Consider the following 27,029-nt stretch of genomic DNA (forward strand, 5'->3'; position numbering starts at 1 on the left):
GCCTGGAGCTTAGAAGAAGGACTAAGACATAAAAGGTAGTTCTTTTAACATTTGCATTTTTGGCTCAGACAGTACTTACATCTATCATGTCTGAGACATCGTGGATGTAGTATTTGGCCACCAGGGCATTGGTAGCTGCCAGATTGAGAAGATAGTCGTTCCGGGCTTTAGTGCATTTCAGCTTGTTTTCAGAGTACTTGGCTTGTCTCTGGGGAGAGAGAGGAAATGAGAGTCCCATCAATGCCAGGATGTAAAGTGGAGTCCTAATGTACTCAAAGAATGCATTACTACATCATGCCTATTATATTGTATATAATCTATCAATATATGTAATACTTTGATGTCAAATACAAATTCATTTTAGATATAATGCCCGTATTATATCATGTATAAACCAGTCAACCAAAACAGACCTTTTCCTTCATTTTCTCCATCTTCTTGACAGAGCTCCGTCGCTGTGGACGTTCGTCCTGACCATACCGCAGCAGACTGGAACCAATGTCATTGGCCTTGCCGATGTGCTTCTCTTCTTGTTTCTCAGCCTCCTTTAGCTTGCTCTCAGCACTGAGACTCTCAGTATGGTACATGTGGTACGTCTTCATCACCTATACAAACACACATCTGTCAAACTCAACTCAGTAACAAGGTCATTATACAATGTAAAATCTGACAAACTGGTTTTACTTAAAAACATCTAGGAAACCGATGAAAAATGTAAGAGAATATAACTATTAATCTTAATTTATGTTTCCTTTAAATCTAATTGTAGAGTTTACTTATTTTTGTTAAGTTTAACTTTCTTAATCCAAGTAAACTATATTTATATAGTACTATATTTATTTCTATAGTGTAGTCAAATGAGTGAGCATTTTTTAAACACTTTACGAGTGCCTCATTTCCAATTCTAAGCAAACTGCTACAATTCACATGCATCAAACAGTCAGAAAATACAAATGTGATACTAATGATATTTAAAGTAACGAGACACAAGGGTTAATGTCAGTGGCTGATACATAGTGCAAAACCAAGGAAGGCACATTATCCTCATTCACAAACAATGTGCACGCACAGATTATTCCTAAATCCATGGGTAGAACGTTTAATGCACAATTCCAGGATTCATCAATATTTTCTCACCTCAATGTGTTTATACTTTGTGAACATATTCAAAACAGCCTTAGATCAGGCGTATGTAACTAAACGCATAGCATATCACTTGAAGTGGGTGGCATTCATTCAGAAAGGCTTCAACAGAAAAACAATATTTAACCTTAAAATTTACAAATGTATGGAATTATTTCACGGCCCTTCATTCACATCACCTACTGTCAAAATCAGTGTGCCCCATTACTTGCTTACAATAAATGTAGTGTATGGGAATGTCTATATTGAGCCATGGAATTATTATTATTACTATTATTAGGCATCCAGGGTATTAAGACATTCTGAACTATCTCCAAGCTGGTGTTAAGATGCCAAATCTAACCTATTTGGAAGACACTGCAGTCTGTGCCTTCAGGAGAGAGCACATCATCAGAGACCGCATGTATCAACATGTTTGAATAGAGTGAAAAAAAGCTTATCAGCTGTTTCCCACTGCCAATTACATTCATAGATGCTCACTGACGGCCCAATATTGATGTGTCAGGACCTTTAGATGTGCCTTTTAACCCCTTTCTCCATGATACACCTCAATAAGCCTCTAGGCAAATGCTTATATAGAGAAATGAAGGCATAAGTATGATTGCAAAAAGCTGGCACGCGCCTGTCAATTCAGAATGAATTTAGAATTCTTCAAAGCACGCATGTTGGTAAGAACAATATTTGCTGGTGTTTAAATGTTTTTACGACACACTCTGTTTTATCTGGTCTTAGCCTAGTCTTGTTTTAAATGTTTTCATTTGTTTTTATTGATGTTTTTGCTCTTTTCATTTTAACAGTGTATACTATTTTATCTTGTTCTGTAAAGCACTTTGTGACTGTGTTACAAAAAATGCTAAATAAAGTTATATTAAGTAGTTATTATATATGTTCCATATGTATTGATGTTGTACGCAGAGTAAGCACATCATTATGTACATGTTAGTGAAAGAGGCCTATTGTGTCAAAAAGTGTGAAAATGGCAAGTATACTTATTGCTTTACAGTATACACAAAGTAAACTGACTATTTCTTTTACTTTAGTCTTATGGCTACTGAATTAAAACCTTCTTCATGAAGGGGTGTGAAACTGAAAAAATATACATGAAAAAGAGAAAAACAATTGTGTCTTTGCCATACTCAAAAAAAGTTTACTTTGTGAAGACAATCTTTCATAATTTTTTTAATAAAATTAGCAGTTTAGCAGTTTTAAGACCATATAATCACGATGTGGCTGACTAAAAGATTATGAATGTTTCCCCACCCTAAATGTAGTACATATTAACTAATTCAACATTTCTTTTTCCCAGTAAATTCGTAAATGTTAGGGAGTGTCACAGATGTGCTGGTTGCGTCTGTCACATTTTTGAGATTGTTTGTCATCACCACAGCATGAGTACATAAAAAAAGGGGTGGGAGGTAAAGGGAGTACTGTGTGTTCCACCGTAACCAAGTTTCATCACTGCTCCAAATATAATCTACACTCCCACTTTTCAGATTGCTTCAGAGGAATTTGTCATAAGGTGTCATAAACAGATTGATACTTTGTGGTGTTATTAAAGAGGTGGTGTGTAAAGGTTTAACGTGTAACCCTGAATTAACAGTACAATTAAACAACATCTGCTCCACCATCACTCACGCTCAAGTTCTGGTTTCCTAGCAACACCGACTGAAGCGGACGTGCAAAGGACAGCAAGATCGATCAGCAGGGGAGGAGGGAGGTTACAAAGTGACAGTGAGCAACCTTCACTGCAAACCAGTGAAACAAGAAACTACTTGATTTCCACAAAATTCCAGCAGCGGGTCATTAGCGGAGATCGGCAGGCTGACAAAGAAGATTTCCCCTGATACCTTATTTTAAATTTAACTAATAACTGATAATACAAACAAATTATACAAGTTCATGTAAGCTATATAAAACTACATCCAGCCCAAATCTTAACAGACTAGTGCAATTCCTCGTGCTGTGTTGGGGAGCTGCAGACAGCCATTTAATAATGCATGAATCAGAGAGGGGAAAAATCAATATCAGTAAAGCAGTAAAGTGCTGTATAATATTACATGTGAGAATATTTCTCATGTGGTTTATTACATGCAAGTACTAGTGATTCACTGCTCATTCACTCGTACCAAACATCCTTTGAAATAAGTGTGACTAGTTGTCAATAATCAGTGAAACTGCACTGTCGTTTAACATATTTCTAAAATACTATGCATCTTATCTCTCTTATAAGATATTTATGTTAACACACACACAGTCCCTTGTACGGTGATTTGTTAAATTCTTCAAAAGCTCATATCAACATTAAACAGCTTTCTGTCTTCACTTCAGACTTTTAAGATTTCACGTAAAAGAATGATGGAGAGTGTTTCACTTTGGTCTTATCATATTTACAGTATGCCTCACAATCAATTGTGCAGCACCATGAAAAATGCGTGTTAAGTAAAACCAAAGCTGTTTGTTTTCTAATTATCTTTGATTGATCACTGAAAGTATTTACTCAATAATATTCTGATTGTAATGCAGAAGATTAAGCGTGCAGGAAATAGCATAAGGTGGAGTTTTTCTTAATAAAATAATGAATAAGCAGAATAGGAAAGTACACCAAGTATTTTTAAACAAATGTATGGTCTAACCTGAATAGAATTAAATTAAATACAATGCAAGACCAAAGCTGGTCAGATCAAATTACAATATGTCTGAGAATAAAAGAAACAGTATAACCATTGGAGTATTTAGGTGTGACTCAGCTTATTTGTGTTGGAATTTTTTTACCGGCAGTTCATCCCAAAATCAAAAATTCCTATTTTTCCTCTTAACTGCAATGCTATTTATCAATCTTGTTTTAGTGCACATTGCTGAGTGTTGGAGATATCAGCCGTAGAGATGTCTGTCTTGTCTTCAAAATAATGGAACTAAATGGCACTTGGCTTGTGGTGCTCTAAGCACAAAAAAATGTATATTTGAAAAACTCAACAGCGATGTCTCTTTCCAGAAATCAAACTCAGTAACTCAAGGTAATCCACAGACCTTGTTGTGAGTATTTTGAGGTAGCAACTATTTTCTTTCCATCAGCCAATGTCATCACCATTTAAAAAGAGGTGTGCATCTACTGCTATCTCACCTAGCACCACTGAGCTAGCTAATGTGATGACTATTAATGTTTACATCTCACAATGTCACGAGGGTGAGCCTCTCGTGCATGAGCGACTGCTCACATCAGTTGACATCTCACACTACAACAATCTCAATTTATATATAGCACTACAGGGAAGAGGAAAAATACATATTTTAGATTTTAGGGTTAACTGTCCCTTTAAGACCTATTAAACATAATTTTAAGACTTTATAATATTGAGATTACAGCCATTTAAAGTCTGAATTTTGGACATGGTGTAGGATATTTAATCACACAACCTTTTTGTTTCCTTGCTTGCCCATAGATACTTGTACTCTTGCATTTGTTACCCCTATAGAGCTCAGTTTTAAATGGTTTAAATGTGAAGAATCAGTTAATATGATTCAGAATGTGCAGCAAGACATTCTGAATCATATTAACTGATTCTTTTTGCATATTATCTGTTGAACAATAACTAACAAATAATACTATCACTGAGCAATAAGACCCAGAGGGAAGCACTGTTGTGCGTTTGTTACACTCTGTCCCACATACAGCAGATAATATCACTGCATCAGTTCATTATCTTTAGCCAAATGAGGCATCAGCGCTAAGCACAGCTGTTGCCTATCTTCACCACCACATGGACCATTTCTGTGTGTTTATTGCCATGTGTGTGCACGTGTTTCAATATGCGGTGTCTATTGTATGTACAGTACAACATACAACAATAGACAGGGTGACAACACACCAACATGTGTGATTACGTGTAACAATAGCTGAAACTATTACAGCAATTCATGTTTGCTGTGAGTACAGTGCACCTCTGCAGCACAGACTGCTGAGTCCGCTTGAAGTGCTGCCAGGGGCAAGAACGCTCTCCCCTTCAAACTGATGTAGAAATTCACAGTGGGAGGAAGAATGCAAATTTTCTCCTTTCACGACCTCAGGAGATGGAAGAAATGACCTGTTAGAGGCTGCACTGCTGATAAGGCATATCTGCTATGTGCAGTGTCAGGCCAGCTGCGTCGCAGGTTACAGGTTCAGGTCTGCAAAAAAAGGCTCTCGCTCAGAATTGACGATACACAGGCTAACATAAGGGAAAAGGGAAAACAGGCATGCTGGTGTAGACAAAGAAAGGTTAGACATGAAAGGGCAAACATATTTCTTCAACTCACAGTGTAGAGCTCATTGGTGACTTTAACTAACTCTTCATGCATCTGCACTCCGATGTCTTTGCTCTGTAAAAGAGAAAAACAGGTGACAGTTTTTAGATGCTCATTTGAAGGACAAATGAAGGCAAGTATTCACACATCTAAGACTGAGAACTTTGTTATCTAATAGAATTGCCGTCCTGCAAGTGAAAAACTTGAAGGGTGCGTACCGGTTATATTTTGTTTGTGAGGAGTGTCAGCAGGCATTGAAATGCTGTCATTACTCTGCACCAGAAAAGATCTAATACAATGCCCAAAGTGCACATTCAGACAAAAATAGAACAGTGCAGTTACCGCACAACATTTCCCAAGGAGTTGTGTCACAGTTTCAGCTCAGTTACAGGGGCTAAGAGTCTATGATGAATTGGACATGTCCCATGACAGGGCTTATAGCCCAAGAGGAGGAATGGGGCCAGCAGAGAGTGACTCTGGAAATCCTGTTGAGGGGATATGGAGTGACGCTTAGCCCAATCAATCCTGTTTTTTGCCACCTCTCAGGGACCACTTGTCAAAACAGCAACCTTTGCTTTTTTCACATGTGACAAGAATTACATTTCAGCACACTCAGTGCATTTAAACTTTGACTTAACAAACGGCAGAGCTGATTCATCCCCTTCCTCCGCGCATGTGTAATTCATTAGCAGTGAGACTGCACTGCAGCTGAACCAGGATGCTACAGCATAACAGGATTATTGTTTTGGAGAAGTTTGTCACAATCTGAGCTAAGTTCATGCACAGGGAGACAGTTTTCTTTCTGCAGGCAGCTATTAGTGCTCCTCTTTATGCTGGCCACAAGCCATCCCAGTCTCATCAAGGCTCCCATCTTAACAGAGCAGAGCCCCCTGGAGGGCATAAATTACAGTAGACTCCTGCCGCTGTCAAACGATACTGATCTAAGCTACCAAAGGCAGATTGTTCATCACCTCCCCTGAACCACAGGCACTCTGCTACTCTCACGCGTACAATACATTAAGAATATGCCTAATGAAATACAAGAGTAAAACCAAAACCAAGAACAAATGCATTCATAGCATTAACATTTTGGATAAAAGAAGCAAGTTACATCTAATTATATCTGCAGGATTCTGAATGAGTCCCACTTAATGTGAATTTTCTGTGAAAAAGAATGCGTGGGAGTATGGGCATCAAGAATGATGAGGGGTAAAGAGCATAAAAAAAGGTTAGTGATCTGAACAGGGAGCAAACTGAGCATGATATTTCAAATGACAATACGCATGACGAATGGCGGGGGGTTAAAAAGAGAAACAGAATCTCTCACCAGCCCTGATAAGCTTTTCTGTCAACATATGCTGCTCTCTCAATAGCCAGGTGCTACTGTACGGCTCAAGTGGTGTAAGTTTAGGGACGAATAACCTCAGTGATAAGGGGAATAGTCAGCCTAAGGGCCATTATTTGAAATCAGAGCGTAGAATAGGTGGGGAAACCTTGCATGCTAACAGTGTACACTACTGTAATTGAAGCACAAAGGTTATGAGCTGAAAAACTCATTTCACCTTGTTACTGTTAGCTCTGTTAGCACAGTTATCAGTGTAAGCACGGCTGGTGGTGCTAATATAGTTAATGATAATGGGGTCTTTCAGCACCATAGAAGTGGTGAGTTTGTTATAGCCTAACAATAGCTTTTTACTTCTGACAATTACATTAAGGCTTTGAAAATACTGAAAGTGATGTTCATCTGTGAAGATTATCTTGTTGAACAAATCATGTAAGTATCATAAACGTTTGTTTACAACAAAGCTTATTTTCTGCAATGACCAAAAAGCCAATGGAAAAATCCCGTAGGCTTTTTGATGAAGAAATCAGGGCAGTGTTCGCTTCCAGGTTGGCCTATGTTTCTCTGGAGCTCTCTATTGTCTGCACAGTTTGAAATATAGGCCTACTGTGCGTCCTGATAAAGTTCAACATATTTTTACATATTTTTGTTGGTCTGGCGTCAAGTTCCCAGCTGTGGGCATCAGTCATGCGATTTAAGCAGATAAGTTCTGTGACTGTGTGCGTTAGTAACGGTCAGGGTTGCATGCCCTCATCCATTTAATTCAGATTCTGACCTTTTTGAAGAGTCTGATGACATCCTCGCCCACGTGTGCCAGACGGACAATGACGTTGTTGTTGTAGATGTCGCTGAGAGTGGCATGGTCTCTGCTCTCTCGCCTGGTCTGGTCTAAGACCAAATACCAGCAGTTCACAGTGGACAAGAGATTCTGGTCCTTTCTGAAAAAAGCCAAGGAAAGACTTTACAAAGAAGAAAATATTGGTCTGTGTCATTAAACAATAAACAAAGCTTCCCGCCACAGAATAACACAACTGCAATATCCAGACCACATTGTATATTTCCCATAAGTACAAAAAAGGATTATTGTCCTCATAAAACATAACATAAAACAGGATACAGACTGTCTTACAAACCACACAAATCTTACATTTGATCTACTGGTATCATCTCTAAGACTTTATAAGAGATCGAGGGGTCACTGCACATGTAGTAAGGAATCAGCTAAAAAGGAGGTAGCTGTACACACACACACACACATACGGGAAGAGACAGACAGAAGGCATGCTGACTGCACTCGCCTTCTTGTTCAAGGGAGCATGTGAGTTCAATTATCCTCACACCGAAAAGTTTGTTTGTCTTCATCTTTTGTCTTTGGAGAGATTTTAACTGTTTTTCTGACCTCCAACAATCGTGACTACAATATAAAAATGCTGCATCACACGTTTCATACACAGCCTGCTTAAAAGCTGTGTGTAAAAACCATCTGTTGTTGGCTGATAGCTGACCTATGCTGGGATCCCGTCCAGATAAATCCAACTTTACTTCTCCTTTAATGACTGGCGAGAGGAGAAGAGTGAAGTTAGGATGAATGATCTTAACACTTTGCATGTCTTTGTTGATAGGGAGGAGGACATACAAAAGACAGTTCACTCACAGAAGGCCATTTCTGCTGATTCACAAGCACAGTCTTTTATCAAATCACACAAGCAGTCAGAAGCTTTACAGAGAGAAAGGAACAGTTTCAAAGCTGCCACAATTATCTCTTTAGCTGAGTTTATTTCTAAATAAAAAAAAAAACTAATGTTCACTAACTTTACATACTGAATCCCATTATGCTACTCCTGACTTGTGAAGATAACTTGCTCCAGGCTGCACACTCCTCCTTATTTTGGCAAGAAACCAATGCACGCGCGGACCGAGCTCCACCAGCATCAACATCCTGACCATCCTTAACCTCAGGCAGCAAACTCAAGGAAGGTGTACTTGAGCAAAGATGAGTGATATAGTGAGACAATGATTATGAAATGGCCTATTGATTTTGAATGAATGTTATAAGGCTAGCTATTACCTATGATAATATCTCACTAGTTATTAACAATCTGCCACACTGAAGGCTGCCTTGTCAAAGTACTCCTATCTGCACTATCAGAAGCTGTGGTGCTTTTTGCACAACAGGGCTGCAACTAACAATTATTTCACCTGTCGATTAAATTTGGTATTTTCACAATTAATCAATTAGTTGTTTAGTCTGTAAAATGTCAAAAATGGGTGAAAAATGTCAAGTGTTTCCTGAAGCCCAAAATGACATGCTTAAATGTCTGGTTTTGTTTGAACCAAAAGATTTTCAGTTAACTGTCAAAGAGGAGTAACAAAAAACAAAGAATGCTCACGTTTAAGAAGCTGGAATGAAAGAAATTTGACATTCTTTTTCTAAAGAAACAACACAAATGGAATACTTGATGATCAAATTAGCTGACTTTTAATTTAGAAGTTAAAAAATAATCTCTTAATCGATTCATTATTGCAGCTCTAATGCAAAGTGCTAGCGGTTTACACACCACAAGCAAAAAATACCACACATATCGAAGGTAGGGTTGCAAATGCAAGATGCGGCAAGATGCAACAATGGACAGACATGTCTGGTGCCTATGCAGTATACTTTTTAGGCAGTCATTTAGCAATTGATTAGCAATCTAATGTAATGATCTGGCCTCAGCAGTAAAAAAATACAGAAACAGCTCTTTTATTATCACAGAGTTCTGCTTTTCACAAAGCCGATTAAATTTTTCACTGGTGAGTTTAAGGAACCTTTTGTTGCTAAAAAGGTTCATTTTGCATAATTGCATGAGTCATTCAAACAATACAAATCACAATACACTTGATCCAAGGAACTGCACATTGTTTACAGCTACGTATTTGTAGGCATGGAGAACCCCAAAGTTATTTTGTATCTGCATTTGCTGGTAAAATATTACATGGTCATTGCATTGGTTTCTGTAAACATACGCTAACATTCAAGTTTATAAAATACACCATTGTTATAAGACCTCTTAAAAACAAGATGCTATGTCAAATGTATAGAAAAGAACATTTAATAAATTATTCCAAATTATTTGTTGGATTCCCTACAAATCATGTGATGAACAACCAATCTATGGTAACAACCAGTCCGATATGCAGCAGTTATTTATCTCAGTTTTGAAGATCATATTGCAAGGACAGTCACGACTTGTTTTCCGTCAACTGCTTCAAAACTTTGATCATTTTATCCTTGGAGAGGTTTTTTCATGCTTTCATTTTCTTTTTTGATGTGAATGACTGTTTTCCTGTCTTGGTGAAGCTCACTCTGATCTTCACCTAATTCAAGTTTCCGCACTAAAACAGAAAGGAGTTCTTATAGGTCTCCATGTATCCAAACAATGTTGAAATGTTATCAGAAATTGGCCTTTATACAAAAATAGTGAGTTGCACCAATATTCAACAAAATGATTTTTTGAGAAATTGCTTCTGAAGTTTAAACCACAATCAGACACAAACTATGAAACATTTTTGTATGTGCATTATCTGTCTGTGTCATAGGTCTAAAGGCTATATTAATAATATACTATATTATATTACTGTTGGCTTAGTGTATGTTCAATGCATGGCTTTCTTTTTGTCTGGATCAATGATGTTAAGAGAAAATCATGATCTTGGTACAACAGAACAGCAATCTAAAAAGTTATGTGTCGACAGCCAGTTGAAAGAGTTGCACTCATGATGCTAAAGGTAATCCAGAGTGCTGGGCATCAGCATCTTCATTCCTTTCATCCTTTAACACTTTGATAAAAAACATGAACAAGCTACCCCTATAGGCCCTCCTTTCAAACAGAGCAGGTGTTTGATCCTGTACAGTACATGGGGTGCCAGGAACCTGACTGGAAATCTTTGGCTTTTGGCTGCTCTTGAATAAGGATGAGACTGTAGTATTCGGGACACAAAGGAGTTGATGCACAACTGCTCATGGAAGATGACAGGAGAAGGTTTTCTACCCGACAGCCTACAAAAAGTACAACAAAACCTGTATCATGACAAGATCTCTGCATCATAAAGTAGCGCCGCTCAGCTGAACTACAGTGAACTGACAATGCAAACACACACTGTATCCATCAACTATTGTAAAACATGTTGGATATAAATTGATTTTTCAAATAAATGTACACAGCAGCATTGTGCTCTTTTGCAATCACATTTTTGTTGCAGCTGCTCTATTAAGGAAGGTTTTAAAAATGTTCTTTGACAATCTCCTGCCAGCCGCTTTATTAGATCTGACATCAGAAATGAAAATCTGAACGGATCCCAGATAAGAAAAAAGGGCACTGAGGTTGTACTGTTGATAAAAAAGAGGTAAAATTAAATGACAGAGAGAGAGAGTGCAGAGCCAGAAGACCGCTTGGGATTAATGATGATATAGACTTAGTCAGCCCATTGTAGTCTGCGAGTGTGAATCCAGCCTATGACAGACCGACATAATGATGACCATTTAATGTGACGGGGGGAGAATCTGGGACAGCAGGGTGTACAAGGAAGTCATGCAATGTGACTCTCTTGCAGGGGTCTCCCTTGGAGGGAATGCTCCATTTATCAATGTCCCAGTGACGGGAGCTCTCCACCACGATTACGCTTTGTGTCCAATTGGCCGGAGAGACTGAAAGAGAGATGGAGAGACTTCTCCTAAATAAACCAACAATTTTGTTACGCATGACTGACACAGCCAGGTCACATGAAAGGGTGTGCAGCTGCCTACGTCTCAATTATACCATCTTTACTGTGTTGCTTTAAAAGGTGAGTTCGATTTACTGCACTGCTGATTCAATACTACTGCAGTGGGCATTAGAGAAGAGCAGAGTCTTCAAATAGATTTTAATTCGACTAATTAAACTTAACTCAACATCCATTTATTAGCTTTTTCAGGAGCTCACAACGACATCTGGCAACTGATCTATTTCCAAGGTGAAGAGCAAACTTTTATGGCTAAAAATTTCCATGGAATGTACTCCAATTAATTCATATTAATTCTGATTATTCATTTTCTCGTGTACACTTTTTCCACCAACATTAACGCTTACATGGAGGTATTTTTACTGTGGGAAAACCCACTAAACATGGGCAAACATATCAGAGACGTGTGCACAGCTTTGTAGTTGATGAGTGTTCACACATATATATATATATATAATTATTTGTATATAATGTATATACAATGTTTGAACACTGCATGGACAGAGAGTATTTTGTGGTGGCATTGCTTCGTGCAAAAGAGGTGGAAATTAGTGTGTCCCGTGACTACTGCAAAGTGATTTGTCCCAGAAATGAATGCTGATTGTAACCTTTTCCATTAAATACAAAAGCCAGATGTTAGTGGGTGTTTTTTGTCCAGTGGGAAAGTGGCTTTATTTATGACCACTGATCAAATCAGGCCATGGGCTGCATATACAGTTAGAAAATGATCTGAAAGTCAGAGTGAGCTGCAGGCTGGTCGGAGCATCTATGCAGCAATTCCTCAACATGCTGCAGGGTATGTTTGTTTCATGACCACAGATCTTCTTTACACAAACACATAAACAATTTAAGTCAATCTGATAAGGTTGGCCATATTGTTGCGTTCTGACTCCAAACTGAGGCTCTTATTTGTTTTCTGTGACCATTGAGAAAATATGAGTATTTGGGCAGCAGTCTAGCATGAAGTTGTTTGAGAATGGAAATGAAATGACAGCCAGATAGAAAAGACGAGGGGCGAGGAGGGGGGGGGGGGGATAAAGAGTCTGACCTAGTTGGGAGGAACACAGCAGCCCGAGGCCACAAGCTTCCATGGCCCTGGCTTCATTTCAGGTCATTTCTCCTGCTTTTATCCCTTCTCTCTTTTTTGTTGCCTATCCCTCCTCTGCTTTCCCCTTTCTTTTCTTCCATCTCTCTGTGCCGTGCCAGTGATCAGTATGAAATGTGTAACAGTTGTTTTTTGGTCAAGCACATTCGATACAGACGTTCTGGTGCTTAGCAGACAGACAGTGGTGAGACTCACTTGAAGTGATGGTGCTCTCTGGAGGTGCGGATCTTGGCGGAGTAGCGCTCGGCCAGTTTGTCCAAGCCTCTGGAGTACTCAAGCTGAAGCTCGGCCTTTCGACGGAAGAACTCTTGCAGGTCTTGCAGCAGCTGCAGTCGGGACTCAGACTGCTGCTCCAGACAACGGAACTGCTCCACCAGCTGGTTACGGATCTCTGCATATCAAAAAGGGAGAGACCACCCTCAGAATAAATACAGCCTCTCTGGGGAAGAGGGGGCTTACATGCTGGGCCTCACTTCTGCCTGCCAAACAGTGTTGCAGGTCAGAGTTTAGCCAGCAATCCTTGAGCAGAGGATGAAGAAAATACAAAAATGTGAGAAAACAGTCGAGCACAAGCACTAATAAAACAACAAAGTCATCATAATTGTATAAAACTGGATGTCAAAGTGCATTTGTCCATTGTGTGTATATGTGTGTGCATGTGTGTGCAGTGGGAGGGAGAGAGTGTGGGGGTGTCTAAATGCTGGGGTAGCACACGTGCATATGAGATGCATGTCTGATGATTGCAGCAGACAGCACGGAAAATATAAAATAGGTCAGCTTCTCAAAATGCATTGTGCTGAGCGAGCCTTCAGAGAAGTTTGTCTTGAAAAAACAAATTGCGGGCATTCTTTCGATTACAAGATTGCTGTGGTTTTCTGCTTATGAGGTTTGGAAAACTCAATGCTCCTATTCATAGTCTGAGAATGAGGAAAAAATATGTTTTGGTCTAAATTTTGAAAACATGGTCGATATGGCATTTTCAAACAGTTTGGTACTTTTCAAAATTAAAAGCTTTGGGAAAATACTGTTTGCAGCACACTTAGGGTGTTTTATGTTAAGGCCAACCTTTTTCCTGTGCTGACAATTTACTGCAGTAGCTTGCATCTTAAGAGTATAATTAATACATCTATATTTTCAAAACAACCAGGAATAATATCCAGACTCCATGCTGGGCAGCTTGTACTGGTATAGTACACAGTGTTCCTATACACCCCTGAGATTTCAGGTGATAAAAACGTCCAGTGAGGTAATAACATCACTTTTACGGTCTTACATTAACACTGAAAAGGAATACAAATAACATTTTATTTCATCCATATACTGTTTATTGCAAAGCTGCCATAAATCCAGTAGCTAAATGGCTGCTGAATGTGTGGCTACAGGCCATAAATCTTATCAGAGCCAGGGGGCTGAGTGATATGTTTGACATCACTATTAGGATATCGATGAGGGCATTTCACAAAATCTCTCTTTATGTAACATCGGGATTCATGCAGCAGCATTCTCTTAATTCCTCTAATTTTTTTTTTTGCTTAATTTTCTATCAGGAGATGAAAAAAGGGAAAAGTAAAGTCAAGATGCACTAAACATTCTTAACTCTCAAAATCATCTCTTACCAGCTGTGCTGAATAATGAATCCCACTTGATCATAGGTACCCTATAAGCCTATTAGCATAGACGACATCCTCTAAACACTATATAGAATTGGAGAGATGCTACCAAAAAGGCTGTGAGAACAGTAACTTCTGTGGTATGTAATTGACATACTGTTAAACTTACATAAAGCCGTCTAAATATACGATTTTCGGTACTGGCGTTGTTGAAAAATCATAAAACCAGCAATGGCTAAACATTTGTGATGCTGCAAGTGCTGTGTCAGCAGAGGAATCCACAGTAAGTCAAATTAAAAGAAATTGGTTCTGAAAGCAGTGCTCTCGCTAATGTGAAATGGCTCAGCAGTCATTTATGCGTCTCATCAAACAGATCTCAGTTATCTGAAAATGTATTCTCTGTGTTTGGCCTTAATGGCCAAAGCAACTAAGAGCAGTACAAATGCCACTGAGAAGACAAATGCATGCAATATCATCCAAGAGTTTTTAAAGTCTTAATTGAGAGCTATGGACCAATAGTATTTCTTTAGCCCACATTCAATAATCTGATCACTGTAATGACCACAAAATTTGTATATATATATATATATTAATCTCAACTTGACTGAGTGATATTAATGCATTTTTATGGTCCTCAAATGTAAAAGCTGTTTTCTTCACTTCTTACAACAATTTGTAGACTCTGAAAATGAAACATTTTCCCCTGCATCTTCATAAGAGTGTTTTCAAAAACTTTTCAACAATATTTCTCAAAATAAGACACATTGGCGAATGAGAAACCCAGAGGTGCTTACAAAATAAGTACAAGTCATGGATATGAACAAAAATCAGAAAAAAATCAGTTGGTATATTGCCTCCTGCGTGAGGTCCATCATTTGAAATGGGCATTAAAAATCAGGCAAAAAATAATCAAACGGATGCTGAAAGCAATAAGCTGATTCACTACAACAGAAGACCAAACTCTCTCTACATAAAATAAAAATTGGAATTATTAACTTCATTTGGATAACATAAAGCAACACCAGCATGAGATCCATAATTAGGACATAATTTTGAGCTCACATCTGTGGATTACAATGAGTGGTGGACAAAGTATACAACTCTATCACTTGAGATAAGTGAAAGTTGCTGAGTCAAATTAGGATACTTGCATAAAAAAGCAGAACAAAAAAAATCAGAGTACTTCTCAACACACTGTTGTCTGTTGTCACAATACATTGACAGAGCCTTAATGAGGCTGTAATGAAGTTTGTGCGCAGTAAACAGAGCAAACATTTAAAACGATAGGAGTCATTCTTCATCTTAAAGATTTCAAACATGGAGTCGAGGTATGGCCGTGGGTGATCTGGTGGGGAATCTTTATCTCAATCTGCTGCCATTGCCATTACTAACACTGCATAACCAAATACAAGCGCCTCCTGCTGACCTCTCCTCTCTACCTGTCTCTACATATGAGCTGCCCAATCTGAGTAGGGCATGCGCAAGGTAGGTACAGGAACATCACTTTGACAAACAAACCACATGCAGAATTGCAGGATCAGTTTATGGACTTTTGCATTTAAAAAAAAAGTTATCTTCATGACTTCAAAGCAAATGCAATGAGTAACAAGAACCTTTACAGAAATTTAGCGGAGTCAAAAGTACAATGTTTATCTTACAAATGTGGTAAAGCCAAAATAATAAGTTTTCAAAAAATAAAAATACTCAAATAAAGTACAGATACTCAAAAACTGCACTTAAGTGCAGTACTTAAGTAAATTGTTACTGTCACAGACTTACACATGCACGGGGGGAATTAACAGCCTCACTCATCAAGACAATAAGAAGCAATTGAGCAGCATTGAGAGGGCTGAAGATTCCATTATGACAGACTGTTTCAACCATGCACATGATTGCTGCACTCTGAAAGAAACTCTGTCGAAATTTATCAATGGAAGAGATGGCCCGGCAGAAGAGAAGCCCTTTTGTTCGCTCCTAAATGATGTTTCTGTATCTACAATAAAGGAATTCAAAGATTTCTCCCTCCTCCAACCATTCCTGAGTGCGTGAGCGAAGATGTGAATGAAAGAGCGAGAGCGGCAGTGTAAATACGTTATCCCTGGCTGTTTGGACATGTACCCCTCATGGTCCCCATAGTTGCCCAGTTGCCTGGTTACATGCCTCTGGAGGCATCTCAATGAGAGCAGGCCAGTTCCCTGTTCTGACAGCCACAGCAGTCAGTCTGTTTAGCATAATGGCCAAGGACAAGGGCAACTTTCTCCGCTTTGAAATACTCAATAAACAGCCTGTGCTGATGAACGAGGCAGCAATCAAGTTCAAAATAGCAAGAAATGTCACTACAATGTACCCCTGTGCTAAAGTAGACCACTGAACAACACAATTTGTTGGCCTGTGTGACTTTAATCATCCTTAATCATAGGGTGACAGAGGAAAAGAACAACCGGACAATGTAATCTAAATCTAAATTGATTTAACTGCATAATTTTATCAGGGAGACATCAAATAGACTCATGATATTTGCATCCGCTCTCCTGCGAGCATGTTATTTTTAGAACTTAAACTGTTACTAGGGACTGTGCAACACTGCACTACATTCAATGAATGATTCAAGCCTTTGCAGAGTAATGCATAATTACAAGGAAGCTGGCAAGGAGTTCAAGTGAATAATATACCGAGGAGTGAGCCTCAAAAGATAGAGACAGCTTCTTCTCTATCTTTTCACTGATGACACAATAGTGCAGATGTCCTTAAATGGAATACATTTGCTACATATGCCGCACCAGGTTCTCTTTCTGGGAACATTGTGCAGCCAGAATGAATAAAATGTTCCAAACCCAAAGGCTTGTGGAAATGTTACTAATAGGATATTACCCATTTGTTATGTTGTACTTTTCTCCTAACCTACATGGTTAACATCATGGTACATTTCGATGATTTTAACAAGTTTTTTGAACACAAATTAATCACTTCCAGAGACCTGAGGGTAACACTGAAACAGCAGAGTAAAATGAAAATGATTTTTTTTTTCTGGCATGAGTTGCCATGTCTTAGATATCGGCCATAGAGATGTCTGCCTTGTCTCTGATATAATCGAACGAGATGGCACTGAACTACCTACTCCATCAGACAAATCATACCTGACTTTACCACACCACAGACTGCATGGGTTGTAGCTACTGCTGCAGGAGTGTGAGCTCCATGCCAGGAACATTTGTGAAAGTCCCACACATTAACAAGGACATCTCTTAGCATCACGTGGTTTACTTCGTGGTTATTAACAGTGTAACAACAGAGTCAAGGCATTTTGATGTTGGTGTGAGTTTGTTGAGACCATTTAAAAGTTTGTGTTGGATGTCAGCCACTGCTGTTTTTGTTTGTTAGGACTAGGGGTCGACAGATGATTGGCCAGCTGATTATTGGCGCCAATATTTGGCATTTTGCCGATGATCTGTATCAGCATTTTATATTAATGATAGCCAATAAAATTAACTAATTAAAAAGTACAAAGAAAGTGTCATCATAGTAGGAACTTTTACTTTGTCAAACCCCAGGGAGCTATTTTAATATATTAATTTTTTATTAAAGTTTTCACTTGACTTTGCCAAATATCGGCCCCAATAATCGGCCAGGCCTATAATCAGTCGACCCCTAATCTAGTTCCATTACACTGGATAAAAGGCAGACATCTCTATCACTGATATCTATCAATATAACACTCTGTAAATCCCACCAAAACAATCTAGACTGATAAATAGCACTACGGGTAAGAGAAAAAATAAGCATTTCTGGTTTAGGAGTGAACTGTCCCTTTAAAGACATAGAACTCAAATCAAGCCACCCAAAAACAGAATGTTCCTCAACTCATACAACATTCAAATCACCCACATCAGCTAGTCATGTCCGAAGGTTTACGCCTCAGAAAGGGAAAGTACCTGAGCTCAGCTGCTTTAGGACCCTGGCCTCCTCTTTTACCCTGCACATTCAAAACAACAAACAACGTCCACTCGCCAAGCTCCAACACAGCACGTCTGCAGAGATTCCATGCTTGGATCTCTGACAGATAATGTAACGAAATAGGGGGAAGCTATTGGTCACTGTTGCCTTGCAGGGTTGCCAGTTGAGCTCCTGTAACTGCTGCAACAGAGAGCACCAAATATCACATAGTGAGGAGTCCTTGTCACCACAGTAGCTCAAATTAGCCTAGCACAGCTATTGCAATGTCCTGCAGCAGTCTCCGGGGCTGTGTCTGCAGTTAACCATGCGTGGCTAGTCACATGTGGCCTAACCCAGACTGACACGTTGACATAATTTGGTACAAATCAAGGCTGTGTTCTGTGAACACTTGCCTTCCAAATGCAGTAATGGCTATGGTATGCATTTACAGTCTATCTGCTTGAGTTCACATTTCTTCCTCTCTCCCTCTATCTTCCTTTCTCTCTCCATACAAATATCTCTAACAAGGAAAGACATCGCTATTTGTGCAACCCAAGGCCAGGAAAATCCAGCATGTAGTGAGCAGAATTCAAAGTGGTTCTCTCTTTAAATCTCATATCGCTCAACTGTGGGTATGTACCTGTCATCACAGCAACAGTGTTACCAAGACATGTTACCAATACACTGGAAACAAAGATATTGTCCTCAGTGCTGTAACGCAACCCTGACATTTCGAGACAGTATCAGTCGGAGCATTCTTTCATTATGATGAATACACACAGAGGGCTGTGTCTACATGCACCATGTGGAATGCATCTCTACAGTGAATATGGTGGCTGTAGGAGTGACATGCTACTTTGTGACGGTCAGATTGTTACCAAGCCAGTATAAGCAAATTACAGAAATGTTACAAATATTACAGTTTCCTGCACTGTAAAACCTGACAAGTTGATCTTCCTTAAAATAATCTTGGAAACCGACTGCCTTGAAAAAGTAAAGTATAAATCTTAATATATTTTTACTTTATATCTAAGTGGTAAGTTTACTTGAAATTTATCTGTGTTTACTTATTTTAATGAAGCTGTTGCAACTTAAAAATGACATGAAATTACCTTGTTCATTCTAAGTGTTAGCAACTTCATTAAAAGAAGTTAGTCTGACTTCACTTGTTCATCACAAAAAGGATTTTGCCAATGATGAAGTTAGGAGATCAGCAGGTTCTGTTTTCTTCATTTGTTTACGAAAATACAAATATAATTGAATAGTTTGCAACCAGCAGAATACAGGTATATAGCACAATATACATGGTTTCCTGAAGTTGCTAAAACTGAAAAAGACTGATTTAATTAAACTTCATTAATCATCATTTTTAAGATGCCACAACTTCACAAAATAAATAACATTTTTTTAAAGTAAACTTCACAATTAGATATAAAGTAAACAAAAAAATACTATTGACAGTTGTATTAACTTACATTTTGAAATCAATCAGTTTCCTAGAATTAAAAAATAAAATAAAATCTTGTCAGCTTTTACAGGGTATTTTAATTGTTTTTTACAATGTTTTAGAGACAGATATCCATTTAAGGTCAATGTTACCCAATGTTTTGTTACATGTTCCCTTAGCAACAGCAAATTTTGCAATAAATAGTTTACAACATTCCCTATTAAAGCAATTTGTACATAAGAGTGAAACTCAGCTCCCAACAGATCAAATGGCATTAAAGATGATGTTGCCTACAGCTAGAAGTACAGTATGATGCGTGATGAAGAGTATCCCCTCATTTCCTTGTGTTGTGGTTTCGGGATATACAGGAAGCATAGAGATACCTCGGGCTGGTCAATTACACTCCGAAGAAGGAAAAATATTAGTTTAGCCCCCAAAACTTTATGAAGTACTACCCAGGAAGATAAATCTTGTTTTGGTGACAACTGTGAAAATCATGGTTTCAGCTGCTGACTAATTGACAACTTAACATCACAATACAAAGCAGTATCTGCTATCAGTGAGTGAGTATTCAGTCATCCATGAATCAGAGATGATATGTGCCAATAATCACAAATACAGGCCAAGACCTGCAAAGCTAAAAAGACACACCAGGATGCCAACAATCATTGTTCAGATGTGACTGAGCCTCCACCGTTTGCTGAAATGTAGGATGATGAAAACTACTGCAAAGTGCATTAGGTTTGTGCCTGATTGAACTGCTGTGCAGTCAGCAACTCAGCATTATTGGAGGCTAGTGTCAGTGTCAGAGTAAAGCCCCCACAGCTCCAAACTGATCTAAGCCCAGTTTGCAAATGAGCTTAAGATGTCAGCTTAAAAGCTTTTCCTGAAACTGAGACGAGAGACGGAGCTGTGATGGCTCTCTCACAGCCACAAAGCTGGTGTGGAGACCAGAGAGAGTGAGAGAGTGAGTGTGTGAAAGAGTGAGAGAGTGAAGGAGTCAAACAAACAAAAAGACAAACAGACAGACAAAGAGAATGACAGGAGGAGAGGAAACCACACCTCTGCTCGAGTAAATGCTAATCATACTCTTCATTCCACACACATGCTGACAAGGTTTGGTCATTTTGTCTCTATGTACGATGAGTGCAACAAAAGTCGGTCTAATTAAGTCTGTAAAAGAAGAGCTTGACTTTGGTCAAATATAGACTAATATATAATGACTTCATAAACTCCAATATTGATATCAGTGGCATCATCAGTTGCTATGTATTTTCATGAATTTTAATTACAGTCAAAACAGTTTTTGCCGGACTGAGTCACATCTGTCATTAAATTTTATTAAATATGAATGTAATTATATGTTATTGTTTAATTTGTATGTAATATCATATAAATAAGAAATATTTCAGTTAGGGTTAAATCCAGATCATGACACACATGAAATGTTAATAACCACTAAAATAAAAAAATAAATATTTTTAGCAGAAGCTGCTGGAAGTTAAACTATCCCCAACTTTAAATTTAAATGTCCACCACTTTCCAGAGGCATTGCATGGTTGCATGGTTACAGCTCTCATGTCTGTATGTTCAGTATGAGGCTACAATCACCAGCCAGTTGGCTTAGTTTAGTATAAAGACTTGAAACTGCCTGGCTCTGTCCAAAGATGACCAATATCTGCCTACAAGCACCTCTGTAACTCACTTATTAAAACATTTACTTGGATTTAAATTTGTTTGATTCCTGAACTTCTTGATTTCAGGAAATCATGGCACCCAGCCTAAAAATAGATGAACTGTTCTGCTCTACTTTCAGTCTTGCGCTAAGCAAAGCTAACTGGCTGCTAACTGAAACTCCATATGAGACAGACATGAGAGTGGAGTTGATCCTCTTAAATTACTTTTTTTTCCCTTTTAAAAACATATAGCCAAAAGAAATTAGCAAGAAATAAATGTTTTTGCCAACCCCATCTCACTTCCAACACGCCAAATGTCGATGGCTAGTCAGTGGCCCTCAACGCCAGATACCAGCACTCCAATGCACCCTTTAGCAGTGGAATGAGACTCACCAGTCAACAGGATTTTTGATGCTCCAAGCAACTGCCATAGTCTAAAGAGCAGAAAAGTCTGCATGGGCCAGATGAGATAGGAAATAGATGAGTCAAACCAACTCCGTTTTCAGGGCCACTGTTTGTTTCCAGTGTGAAACCAAAAGTCAGCCGTATTATTTTAATAAAACTATTGTGATGTCATGTGACATATAATGTTTCGTTATGTTAGTAACAAACTTACTTTTATTAAACCAAACCATGACGTTTTTTTTCCAAACCTAACCACCTAGGCCTACTTTTGTTTCCTAGGAAGTAAACCTAAAAATGTATTTTTTTCATGGTTTTTATTTATTAATAACCATAAACCCTACATTTCCTGCGAAAACAGAACTTTATTTTGCAAAGATGCAAATGCATGTACCGAGCGTACACTGATACGCCATCTCTGAAGGTCCATGATTGAGGGGTTCCCCACAGCGTCATTGTTTGATTTTTGCATAATCTACCTTTTAATTCTTGCATGAGCTTTACTGTATGTCCACATGGCTAGTAGCATTCGATATAAACTGAGCTAACTTTGCTTCAGATTATGTACTGAACCTGTAATGAGGACCATGCTGACGAACACCTGGAGATGAGACAATCCTACAGAGTTAAGTAGTAGGCCCCATATACACACCATGAGTTCTGAGTGGACGTTTCAATCGGCGTTGCTCTGCCAAAGTCCAATAAGTTCTTGGGATGTTTTAGAGTACTGCAGTCCTGTTGGGTGATTTTGGACCAAAGCAGAAGCTGCTATTGCATCCTGTTAATATCATAATCTGAGATGGCCTGTTTTATACCAAAACAATTAGCTTCATTACTGAAAAAATTACTAGGGCTACAGTCCATAAAATTCTAGCATTACTATGTCAAGCAGTGAGTGAGTTCTGTGAGAAAAACCTGCAACATAATACTGAGCAAAACCACAATTGTGAGGAGAGTGATGCACAAAGTGTTTAAGTTCACACTGCCTGTGGTTGCATCTAAACGGTTGAGAGGACAACCCACCAATATACAGCCTGCACTGTCTGTTTCAATACAGTGACACTGTTCCTGACTCTCCTCTCTCTCTTTCTCTCTGGGTGGTTCATCCAGTCACATATTTAGCGGCAGACAGTGAAATCCTTTCATGGTTCATAATTCATACAGACAGCATATATTATTTATGGACTTTCTGAACTGTTTGCGGTGTGATCTTTTCAAGCATTCCATTTCCCTCCTGATACTATACACTTTGTACTGGGGTGTCAGGAAAATCGCTACATTGTCTTTTAAATTGACACGAGTTGTCACAATATTAGCCAATTTAACATCATCTTAACCTTTATTTCAAGGAAGAAGTTGTACCCAGATGTCTCCAAGTATTCTGCATGAGTAGTCTACCTGAGGTGCATGACCTCCAGTCTACTGGAAAGATTATCCAAGGTGAATTGGTGCATTTCCTTGTTGGGTGTGCAGCATCAAGAGCAGTCTGACAAAAAAAATTCCAGCATGGACTTTGAAAGAAAACATCAAGCTCTAGTAGCTTACATGGCTACACATGCAGGGCTTGGCATGATAATGAACACACGTCTTTAGAAGAACCTGTTCAGCCAAGTTGCATTTTAATCAATGTATCGCTGGATTCGTCCCAAATGGCCAGTTGATGCCATGGATTTGAGACATTTTCCAAAGAGATATGCTTCAAAAATAAATAAATAAGAAGAACAAAATAAATGGCTGTCATCCATAACTATGCAATGTGTCCCGCCCCACAGCACTGCACACTGAAAGCCATACAAAGCTTGTGGTAAAGTTACGCAATAGTGCCTTGACACACAGAATAATAATAAAATCAGGACTGCGCGTCACCAACCTTTCACTTGGGTCTCATATTCGGCAATAATCTCTTTGTCCTTCTTGACTTTCGCATGAGATGACATTTTGGGGAGAACGGCTTGTGCAATCCTCGGGCAGGAATCAGCGTCTCCAGTTGCCACAATGCTGCAGCGTTTTGCCCGTCTGCAGTCCTCTCCGGATAGTTGAACAACAATCAGATGCGAATCATCGCCCGCTTGACACAACTTCAGAGATTAAACGTACTTGAGGCTCGGAGATGTTGCTGCTGCGTTCAAGGCGACGTCGAAGCCTCAAAGTGCATACTGATCCACTCCGTCCCTGACCACTCCTCTTCAGCAGCACTCTTCACTGAATCGGGAAACAATTCACGTTTGATGTGCATTTCATAAAAAGCCTGGAGTGCGCTCTGAAAGGAACAGCTATGGCAGCCTTGGCGATAATAGCAGCAGGCTCCTTCTGCACAACAACTGCCCAGTCTTCCCGTTTTTTTCTCTCTCTCTGCCTCTCTCTGCAAGTTCAATGCTGCTGCAGAAAAAAAGGCTGAATGGATGTGAAAGTCAATCTGAGACTCCTCCCCCACCCCCCTCCCTTCTTCACCACTTTCCTCCTCATGGATGAGTGAACTGATATGCAAACGTCTGCCAATTATATTACATGTATGTTGTTGAATCCACAGCTGAAGGAAATAGATTGTTAGTGATTTGACAGCTCAGTTTCCATGGCATCAAGTGTAACATGACGCCGACTGCAGAACAACAATTTCAGCCATCTTTTTAATTCGAATTCAATTTGGTTTATGTTATATATTGATTATATAGACTACATCCAAGGGCGTAATTTTCGTTTCAACATTGGGGGGGCACATATGAAATATGGGGGTTCAAAATCAGGATATTGTGAAAGATGTTTGATTTATAGTCAAAGAAAAAAGACATACAATTGATTTGGACCTACAGAAGCAGTTCAGTTTCAACATATGTTTGATCAAAAATTGTCAGGGATTAACCATTGTTATCAGTTAATTAATTATTAGTTACTATTTATTTTTTACTGTAAAATGACAGGAAAGAGTGAAAAATACTGTTATAATATAATAGGGCCCAGATTTCCCCCCACCTCCTTCCGGCAGCCCAAAATTACATCTTCAGATATATTGTTTTGTCTGAACAACACTCTGAAAACAGATAATATTGACTCTGCTATCCTTTACAACAAAAAAATATTAAATCCTTGTGAAGGTAAATGTTTGGCAGAGTTGAAAAAATGACAAAAATGATAAATCCATTATCGGAATGGTTCCAGGTTAATTTTCTGTCATAGGAGTAATTGATAAATTGACAACTCGTTGTGTCTGTAGATAAAATCCTGGCCGAGAACCATTTAAGATATGAAATTCTGCCTTGCCTATTGCTATCACATAATTACACAATCACCAGTACAGATTATACAGAAACCTAAAATGTCGGCAAGCACCCCAAAAAGACAATTTTGTCTTTTAAATTAATGAAAACTTGAGCTGGTTTTCTTTAGAGTTAGCAAGACAACTAACTGATATCACAGAGTGGAGAAACTGCTGTTACAAATGACTGACTGGAGCCTCTCTCCACTCCAGAGTTGCAACACTTTGACAAAGATGATGGATCATCTCTCCTCAGGGAAACTCAGAATGGCTCAATGTGTCACTCTGCCCTGCTCTTTTCCTCTCAGTGCTGCTCACTGCAGCAGAGTTTTCTGACAAATGCAGTCAAATAACTTCCTGTGGCTTCTCAAGTGCAACTGTGTGCTAAGATACTATCCTGTGTTTTTGTCTGAAAGCGATGTAAACTGATGTATAGGACAGGGATAATTGAGCACTCTTGTTTTGAGACTGCAATTTTAACTGTGTCAAGAAATCCTGCTTCGCCTTTGCACCCAATTCTCTGGAAATCTGTGGGCTACTGTCAGCCTGTGACAACGCTGTTAAAGCTAGGAGAGAGCCCTGGAGAAATCTGCAGAAGAGCCGCTCAGTTGTCACCGTGCAATCTCAACTAATTTCCTCAGCAAATGTTACTCACCAGTTCCTGGCCTCAGAGTAAGCCTGATAAAAAAGTTGGGCTGGGTTTGAAAATAATGTGAAAAAGCTACGTCTAACTAGGCCGTGGAAACTTTAACACCATCTACTTATAGGCCTTTAAGGGAGGAGTGATCATCACATGGTCCAAAGACTGAGAGATTGAGCTCCTTCAGGAGGCAAATAAAGATTAATTGCTGTGTAAATGTAAGAATTAAAACCGTCTTTATGGTTAAGGCATTCAGGATTATGCTTAATGTTTACTAGGTGAGTTTTATAAATTAAAAACACATGACTTTAGACTAAATTATATGTTTACTTTTTAATCATTAACCAAAATATTGTTAATGTTTACATCTGCTAATATAACACATGTGATATTTTATATTACCACTTTTATATCGCAGGGTTATTGTACTGGATGACATCAAATAATAGATCTGTCTTTAATGAACTAATAAATCAAGTGCTTAATTTCAACGTTAAAAAAAACTGATACAGTTGTAAATTACAAATACAATATCAGATGATTCTTCATATTTGCAGTGTTTAAAAGCAACTGAATGAATACTTTCAGAGCAAGTTATTTTAACATTTTTACAGTTAATTATAGTGAAATGGCAGCTGTATACTGTGACTTCACTGTCACGTATGTCATCAGATAGCCTATCTGTGGTCTATGCTGCCCTAAAATTACTGTATTGTACTTTGATTTTGCAATATAATACCTATCATGTGGCAGTTTGCTTTTTCAGAATTACTGCATAAACTGTAAAAGCAATGCAACTCAGTAACCAGTAATGAAGTGTAAATTTTTCACTTAAAATACCATAATACATGGTACAATACTTAATTATATTTGATATTTTCCTAAAAGTTTTTTTTAATCTGTTGACCCATCACAAACCTGAAACACTGAAATTTTTACGCATTAATTTTGCAGTTTAATCAGTGGTAGGATTTAGCTAAGTGCATTTACTCAAGTAGCCTGTATTTAAGTACAAATTCTACTTGTACCTTACTTGAGTATTTCCAGTTTCATGCAACTTTATGCTTATTTTCCACTACATCTCAGAGGATTTTTTTTCTCCACCACATTTGTCTGACAGTTGTAGTTATTAGTTACTTTTCCTTTTACTATAGCGTTCAGCATAATGTGCAAGAACAACCTAATAAAGTGTTCTTCCAGGGAAAAAAATGCAATGAAGGCCCATATGTCCTGCAAGCAAGAAAACATTGTATGCACTGGTGCCCCACTGCATGCAGCCAGTGCCCCACTGCATGCAGCCGGTGCCCTTTTTTCCTCACCCCTCCTGCCCCTCAGACATCCTCTTACTGCCTTGGACAATCAAGTGAGGGGTGCTTGATGGCACTACACTGCAGCACACAACTGCAATAAAAGATTTAATTATCATTCTGATAATT

At 38.6% G+C, this 27,029-nt stretch overlaps 1 protein-coding gene across 2 annotated transcripts in view; it reads right to left on the reverse strand.

Annotated features, from left to right (window-relative positions):
- Positions 1-24,075, reverse strand: part of LOC121958435 (SLIT-ROBO Rho GTPase-activating protein 3-like) — a 42,249-nt gene extending 18,174 nt beyond the window's left edge. For both annotated transcript variants that reach the window (XM_042507356.1, XM_042507347.1), the window contains exons 1-6: positions 23,571-24,075; positions 12,828-13,023; positions 7,542-7,704; positions 5,437-5,499; positions 414-605; positions 80-208 (exon numbers count right to left, since the gene is read on the reverse strand). In XM_042507356.1, the coding sequence (XP_042363290.1) occupies positions 80-208; positions 414-605; positions 5,437-5,499; positions 7,542-7,704; positions 12,828-13,023; positions 23,571-23,637 (810 nt within the window). In that variant the 5' untranslated portion in view covers positions 23,638-24,075. The remainder of the gene's footprint in view (positions 1-79; positions 209-413; positions 606-5,436; positions 5,500-7,541; positions 7,705-12,827; positions 13,024-23,570) is intronic.
- Positions 24,076-27,029: the final 2,954 nt, after the last annotated feature.

The sequence above is a fragment of the Plectropomus leopardus genome, chromosome 2 (assembly GCF_008729295.1).
Source record: "Plectropomus leopardus isolate mb chromosome 2, YSFRI_Pleo_2.0, whole genome shotgun sequence".
NCBI lineage: Eukaryota > Metazoa > Chordata > Actinopteri > Perciformes > Serranidae > Plectropomus > Plectropomus leopardus.